The sequence below is a fragment of the Frankliniella occidentalis genome, unplaced genomic scaffold (assembly GCF_000697945.3).
Source record: "Frankliniella occidentalis isolate FOCC.00 unplaced genomic scaffold, Focc_3.1 Scaffold33, whole genome shotgun sequence".
Taxonomy (NCBI): Eukaryota; Metazoa; Arthropoda; class Insecta; order Thysanoptera; family Thripidae; genus Frankliniella; species Frankliniella occidentalis.
The window spans coordinates 379,711-387,847 of record NW_026267163.1 but is presented as its reverse complement, the minus strand read 5'-3'; the positions used below and the strand labels follow the sequence as shown (position 1 = coordinate 387,847).

Genomic DNA, 8,137 nt, shown 5'->3' with positions numbered 1-8,137 from the left:
AGGAGAACACTAACCTCCTACAACAATAACCGGAATGGAACAATTCAATATTCCGGACCGGAAGCAAGCAAGCACTATACCTTGCGATTAATAACGAAAAGCGGCGATGTCCACTCTACAATTCTGGTTAAAATCCTATGATCATTAATTATATGAGTAGTTATTATCGGTATTTGGCAGAAACGCCGATCGGTGACACCGAGTTTCACTGTTTGTTTACGTTTCCATAAAGGCGCGGGAAATGCGCGGTGGGGGTGGGGAGCCTCCCCCAGGGGAGGAGGAGAGGGGTAGGGGACGCGGCACGGCAAAGGGGGAGAGCAATAATTATTATTACGGCATACTCACCGACATATCGTGGTCGCGGGATGTGATTCTTTCCTGGGGTAGGCAATCCCGCCTCGCTTGTCCAGGATGTGATCCTTTGGGGATGCTTCCCGTCCCGTGCATCGTTGTGTGGCTCCAGGCGGCAACGCCAGGGAAGTGCCATGTGACAATAGTGAATTGATCTGGACAATAAACTATTATGGGCGATTTGCTATTAATAAATAATTATATTTGGCGACTTTTAAGAAATATGCACCAGCCGGGGTACACGACGTTTGGAGCCGAATCGTATTTGTCGTGGGAGTGTCATCGGCGTGCTCGGGAAGGTCCCCAATGACGTCCCCGGGGGGCCCGGACGACATCGGCACTACCAGATTTGGACTCAGCGTGCGAGAAAACCCCCGAACACGATATTTCAGTCATCCTGGTCGTTCCGAGGTTGACGGTCGGTCGGTCGGCCAATCCGTATCTTATTTTGACAGCCCCCCTGCAATCGACCGCTGCGTCCTGCGGACCCCGCTCTCGCCCGCAATCGACCGCCCCCGTTACTGACAGATGCCCTGGGCTTACAAGTTGTTCTGTATGAGGGGTAAATTTTTTACTGGGGGGAGGGAGATTAGGAGATGGACGTGAGCATTTGCGGTGCCGAGCGGACTTTTGTCTTTTTGTCGAAAAATTAGGGGGGTTCGGCGCCTGCGAGACTCCGGGTAGGCCATCCCGCAATACACGCAAGCTCTACAAGCAAGATGTTGCCTACCTATAAGGCGCTATGAGACCGCTGAACTTGGCAATTTCGCCCCTCCCCCCCCCCCCCATACCGCGCCCGGCACTTAGGAAAGTGACCCACCCATCGCAGATCCGAGAGCCGTGGCACACTACAGCCGATCCACAGCGTGGCGCGAAACAAGAGTTGTTCAAAAATAAGATTATTTACTTATGTTAGTGAAATAGCGTAAGTTATTTCTTTTACCCTTTTCCAGGCCCGGAACTGCAGTTAGGCACTTCAATTGCCCTCCTGATGGTATCTGTACCTGATTTAGCTCTTATTTCAACAACTGCCACTAAATGAAATAACATAATGTAATTAACTACTTTACTCATTTTATTTACCAAAATAGATAAATTAGGTTCGGACAAACGAGCTTCGGCTAATCGGGGCGCCCCCCCATATACGGACATACAATGGCATAAAGCACATATCAGTTGATATATCTCTGAGAATTTTACCAACTATAAGTTTGATAATTATTAATTGAGAAAAAAAATATTTAATGCTAGTATATAAGAGGAACAGAAACACACTCACTTTCCCCCGAAAATTCGTCGCGGAAGTAGCGGGGTCTAAAAGGCCCAGTTTAAGCCAAGTAGGGTCTCGCACGCTTCAGAAGCCCGGAAACTCATTAAATACACTTAATACACGTGTCGGCGGCTCCCGTTATTAATATTTTTTCTGAATTTGAGGCCTTAAAAATGGGAGGGGTCTTTATACAGATTGATAGGCCTGTTGTTGGTGTTGCATCTGCACTTAAGGGATGTAATGACATGGGCTTAATAATAAGAAAATTATCAAGAGTAAAATACAATTTTGGTCTCATACACAACTTTAATAAAACTTTACCTCCTCCAAATCATCAATAAATATACACTTTGAGAAACAAAGACTTTACTTCCTCTTTTTCTTGCCCTTCTTTGATTGTTTCATTTTTATACGCTTCTGCTCTTTTTCCCGTTGAAGTCTCTTCTTCAAAATTTGGTCCTTAGATGTAAGCTGAACATCACGCTTCTTACGCTCAACCTTTTGGTTGTGCCTGCCCCAATGTGTGTTGGGATGTGCATTAAGAGCTGAAAAAAAAATCCCCAAGGGTGATTATGAGGAATAATTCCTAAGAATAATAAGTTCCAATGAAAACTCAATAACAAAATGTTGTGTGATTGACTTACGTTTAGTATTCCTTTCTGCTTCATTCTCTTCCTCCTCACCCTCACTTGCATCATTTGTCTGTTCTTGTATCTTATTCTTTTCTTGCCACTCTTTGTAACGCCCACTCTTGTAAGTTGATGGAATCCACTGACCTGATTCTGTTTTTATCATTGAAACCTTCTTATCCTAAAAAAAATAATTAAAAAATAAAAATTAAAAAAACAAAAAAACAGATATGGAGGCAATCTTAAAAGTAACAAAGACAAAGTATTTTTATGCACAGTAGAAACATAAATCTTACCGGATTCACTTGCACCATCTTCTTTTTCTTACGGTCCCACTTCATTTGACGCTTTTTGTTACGCATCATTTCTTCAGTATCACCTGTCAGGTCTAATGCTGCAGAACTAGCCTCCTTGTAGAAATTGACTGTAAGCCTATGTAAAGAGAAACAAAAACATTTAGTACATACATAGTACTTCTTCCAAGAAATGTACTTCACCAAGCTACACAAGATAAGGCATCTCTCACCCTTCTTCAGAGTATTTATCTGGAGCTGTATATGGAACATAATGTTCTTTGTCCACCTGGTACTTCTTCATCTTCTTAGCTCTTATGACTTCTGCATCATAGATTCTTCTTTTGGCAGGATTTATGACAGTTCGGAAAGCATCATCAATTTCATCCTGGGTGCTGCTAGGCAAATTTTTACTTGGTTCTGATAAACCTTTGTCTTGCATCTTCAAGCGTTCCTCAACTTTCGATTGATATTTTTCTATGTTTGTTTGGTGAAAGTCTCTTTTTGCTTTCATAGCTAGATACATTGGTGAAATAGGGTTGCCACCCAGTTCAAAAACAGTCTACAAAAGAACACAAATTATATTCTTTGCTGAGCAGATGGTATACAAAGTTACAAAAAGGATTGAAAGAATTCCTTACCCCCTTAGGCCGATATTGTCTCATCAATCCTAGGATAGCTTGCTTATCTGCTTCCAAAAGTGGTGCATGAACTTTCTTGAAAACTGGATGAGGACCTAAATCACTAAAATCAATTTCTTTCAGTCGGCGTACACTTTCAGTTGACGCCCCTGTTCGTGTTTGGATGTAACGAGAGTAGGCATTTTTACAAACCCGTTTTTGACTTTCCTAAAACAAAATTTACATAGAAAAATTAATGAACTTAAGCAAAACTATTTGTCACTTTGAGAAATAGTTGTGAAAACAGTTACCATATCAGAAAACTGACGAAGAAGTATTTCAAGATTTGCTAGCTCTTCTTCAAGTAGAGATTGAGGTATTCGACCAAAAACTCCATCCTCTACATCATCACTCTCATTATTTGTTTCATTTTCCTGTTTTTCCTTTTTGATGTGAACTGTGTGCTTTGCTTCCTTTATACCTCTACCTAAGAATAAATGTAGATCTAGAAAGTATGGTAGTTCTTCTGTGGACACCAGTGAATAGGCAGTACCACTACGGCCGGCACGAGCACATCTTCCTAAATATGAAAATTAGCAATGTAATAGAGAGAACTTGGTAAAATAAAATACGAGATAAAATACCTCACAGGTACTGACCAACTCTGTGGATGAAGAGTTTAGCTTTTGCAGGAAAATTGTAGTTAATTACGTTATCCAGATAGGGAATGTCAATACCTCGAGCAGCAACATCAGTAACAATTAGAGCCTGTACTTTTCTGCTGGCAAATTTTGCAACATTGATCTTTCTTGCAGAGGGATCCAAGTTTGAATACACACAAGTATTGGAAATTCCAGAGTTGTGTAAAAGCTGTAAGAATTTGTTTACATTTTACATTTCTTTACCCTGAAGTTATGTAAAATAAAGAAAAAGGTACCTAGGTGCCTATCAGAAAATTGAAATAAAAGTTCACTTACCATGCTGACATACTCAACATGATGTTTTGTAGCAACAAAAATGGCACATTGCACATCCCAACCAATAACTTGCTTGAGTAGCACTAAGAGTGCAGCATCTTTGTCTTCAGGTCTGCAGTTCACAAATACTAGTTTTAAGAGCTCTGGCAATTTTGATTCCACGTCCAACCTGACAATAGATAATAAACAATAAACATCTCAGTTGATTTAGTATCTGCATTGAGGAAACCGACAGTAAAGATCTAACCGTAGTAACACAGGATCGCTTAGACCAGCCCTTGCAAACTCAACTAAAAGTTTAGGAAGGGTAGCAGAAAACAGAAGTGTCTGTCTACTGTCAGGTAACCTGGCTAAAATGTCATTCATCTGTTCACCAAAGCCCATTTCAAAGAGCCTGTAAAAGAAAATAAGTTATCATTAGTTTTAGTGCACATATAGGCTTACAGATCTATTCAGGCGGATTTATGTATTCCTCACCTATCAGCCTCATCAAATACAACATACTGAACTGAATCCAACTTCAAGTCCATTTCAACACATAAATGTAGAAATCGTCCAGGGGTAGCAACTATAATATCAGGATTACCATGCATGGCACTGAATTGATTTTCCATAGAGTCACCTCCTAGGACAACTACAGATTTCAAGCCAGTAAATCTGCCCAAATCTCGAATAAATTTTAGTGTCTACAAAGTAGAATGATAAGGATAAGAAAAATATCTAATGTGCAGGTGAGATGAAACACAAGGACAATCATGCGTTACCTGAACTGCCAGTTCTCTGGTGGGGGAGAGAATTAAAGCTCTTGCTCCAGATTTAGCAGATCGGATCTTTAATTTCTCAAAAAGAGGTATCAGAAAACAAGCAGTTTTTCCACTTCCAGTTCGAGCCATGGCAACAACATCTCGACCACTCATTACCAAGGGAATCGTCTGTAATTTAAACATAGATGAAGAAAAAGTAGTGGTAAATTAAGAATGCAGTAAAGTGAAAAGGGGAAAATACCCAAAATAGTATACCTTTCTTTGAATAGGAGTGGGGACTTTGTATCCCCTCTTTTTAATGCCCTTCAGCACTTCAAAACTAAGTCCAAGGCACTGAAATCCACCACCTTTCTGAGTAGTCTTTTTGGGCACTGGAAAATCCTTCTCATCATCTCCATCTTCATCAGGAAATGAAAACCCTTCCACTTCATCCACTGTCCCTTTGGTCGTATCCATCTGAATAGGAATAAGGTTATACAAAATAAATAAAAAGCCACACAAGGCCCACAAAGTGTGAATGCAGCTCGACAAAGTTATGTTCATCATCAAGGAACTGAATTTTCAGAAATATCCTTTTTAATAACTGAAGGAGTTTTAAAAAAAATCAGACGCACCTTTACTTTTTCTTATAACTAGTTTTATGACGAATAATTACAAGATCACAACAACCACCACAAAATGCATGACCACGTTACTTTCAGAGGTTATGGTGGTCTAAACTCTGTGTGGTGTGGTATTGCGATTCGCTACGACATCATTCGAAACCAAGGAACCCCGGTGCGAGGCTACCGTCTCTCTTGCACGCGGGAGGAAAGTGAGCGTTGCGCGGGGGTGGTTCAAAAGTTAATCCTAAGCTGTTTTGGTGAAATAAGCTGCAGCAGGTGAAAATTGGAGGTCATCTGATACCGTAAGGTGCGTATTGAATCTAATTGAGTATTCGAGCCCGGACGAAGATTCGAGTATTCTCAGGGATTAAGAAGCCCTTGAGTATAACCAAGTACCACATGCCCGTGAACTTTTCCAAGATGTAAAACATCCGATGTTTTGTAAAAGAAATAATCCTCTGGTAAATGGTACTTTTCATGCAAAATCATCCACAAATTTTTTTGACATTTTTAAGAATTAAATATTTTAAAACCAGAATGTGCCAGAATGTAATTCAAATTAAAATGAATCAACACACAAGGACAAGTACCAAAATAAACATGTTTATTTAATCATAAATTTATTTACAATTTTCAATATCTTTACAGCATATGTACATTTGATGGAATATCCATCATAACAAAAAATTTTGATATGTACAGGGGTCACAGATCATGACTAAAAACAAAAATAAACATCTGCCACTTAAATGACAGTTTTGCAGCAAGTTACGGTGTCATGCCAAAAGAGCAAAAGAGTCATGTAATTTTTTTCAATGAGATCCATTTTTTGTGAATTTGTCATTTACACAATTGAAAGTAGGTAACAATTACAAAAGAATTATGGCACTGACACAATTTTGTTTATAAGTTCATTAACAGAAAAGTATAAAATCAAACAATACTAATTGTACAATTAGTAAATCAAAAGTATGATCTGGATTTTTAGGAGATCTGCTGAAATTCATTGTACTGAATCAATGATGAATCATGTTTGATTTCAGACTAGATAGATTCGAGTACATACACTAAATTTCAATTTTAAAAATGCAATTCATTAAGACAACTTATTGTAATTAAATGTATAACGACATAGAGACATGCTTTACTCTCTGGGAAATAGCAATAAAGCCTAATGTTCCATTTATATTGCAAATATTGCTTTTTCTGAAATTTATCCGAAGTAAATGTAACAAGACAAGCTTCAATGGTCTTCAAGTAATTTTGACAATGATTTTATATAGTGGTGGAAACATCACACACTGCAATTTTAAACTAATGTGGAAAGTTCATGGGGAGTAGTAGTAACACTACTTAAATCCAAGGTTGCTGGAGGCACTCCTGGAATCAAACTTCCATTTCCAGTGTGCTTGGAAATGTCATTCATCCAGTGCGTTGAGTTCAACTGTTGTGAATGGTGTTGAAGATTCTGCCTATGCTGTTCCTGTTGCTGTCTTCCAAGTTGTCGAACAGCATTAGTCTTTTCCTAGAAGAAAAAAGAAATGGACATCATTAATTTATTCAATCACGCAAAAGATAGTGAAAATATTAAAACAGAAGGTCACCATACCTTTTGCCAGACGAAGACATTGTGCACCATTGCACATCCACAAAATATGATGCCTATTCCAATCAAGACACTCGTTACTATAGCAGGAGTCGAATGGAACTGGATAAAGGTGTAAAGAATAATTCCTAAAACAAAAGAAAAGGAAACCATTACTCACTGCCTAGATGTAGCCTTAAACAAAATTAACTTAATAATTTGGTGATAATTCCCGCATCGGCCAAGAAAGCGTGATTTTCCATTTCTCCTAATTTCATTTCGACCCCCAACGTGCGATAGTTAGCGACAACCACCCTGCAGCCGATAGCACGCCGCATTCCCACACCCAACCGAACCCTTCCAATAGCCGCCTGTTCCCAGACGGCCCTCCCCACACCCACCACCCCCGCCGGCCCAGGCCCCATCGTGTCAAAACAAATACCCGCACATAGCGCGTCCGGGTCGGTTAACATTCTCCACGTCTCTCCTATCAGACGCAAAACAGAGTATTCGCAAAAAATAAACATTAAAAAATTCTAATTTAGTGATTTGCAGTTTTGACAAAAATGTAGGCAAAATTCTTACTTTTCTGATGAACAACTTTGCAACTAGCAAACCTTTTGTTGCTGAATACATTTTTTGATCTGTTTTAGTCTGTCTTAGCAAGTAAGTGCTAGTATTTTTTGCGCGTTAGGGGGTGGGGGAGAGCAGGGTAATTCCCGTGGTCCCTCTCCGTGGTGATTCCGTACAGCGTTCTCGTGTTTCCGTCCTTGTCGCACCCATGGGACTCTGCCACTAGATAGAAGAGGGAAGGATCGAATAAACACCGTGCGCAATCACCCTGCTGGCCCGGCGCTAGTCTGCCGAGTCTACTGGCGCCACGGCGCCGGCTTGGCCCGACACCTGTCATAATTGCAATGAGCACGGGGGACTATAGGACCCCCGACTCGCCCAGGCAAGGCCAGTTCGGCGGACAACAAGACGGTCGGCGACGAATTCCTCTCGCTTTTCATCCATCTTTTCATGCCCGCTGTGCGGGGGGG

The 8,137-nt window shown here is 40.3% G+C and overlaps 2 protein-coding genes across 2 annotated transcripts; both read right to left on the bottom strand.

Annotated features, from left to right (window-relative positions):
* Positions 1 to 1,902: 1,902 nt before the first annotated feature.
* Positions 1,903 to 5,682, bottom strand: LOC113208411 (ATP-dependent RNA helicase DDX54). Its single transcript, XM_026425374.2, has 13 exons — positions 5,519 to 5,682; positions 5,160 to 5,360; positions 4,905 to 5,072; positions 4,618 to 4,826; positions 4,388 to 4,534; positions 4,141 to 4,309; positions 3,823 to 4,033; positions 3,475 to 3,743; positions 3,185 to 3,391; positions 2,777 to 3,105; positions 2,547 to 2,682; positions 2,266 to 2,431; positions 1,903 to 2,166 (listed from the first exon to the last, which is right to left on the bottom strand). Exons 2-13 carry the CDS (start codon positions 5,358 to 5,360, stop codon positions 1,988 to 1,990), a joined length of 2,391 nt encoding a protein of 796 aa, XP_026281159.1. The 5' UTR covers positions 5,519 to 5,682; the 3' UTR covers positions 1,903 to 1,987.
* Positions 5,683 to 6,096: 414 nt separating this feature from the next.
* LOC113208412 (uncharacterized) lies at positions 6,097 to 7,243 on the bottom strand (the record flags this gene model as incomplete). The annotated part of the gene is given in 2 exon segments (XM_052265989.1): positions 6,097 to 7,034; positions 7,119 to 7,243. Coding segments are annotated over 2 exon segments (246 nt in total). The 3' UTR covers positions 6,097 to 6,818.
* Between the last annotated feature and the right edge of the window lie 894 nt (positions 7,244 to 8,137).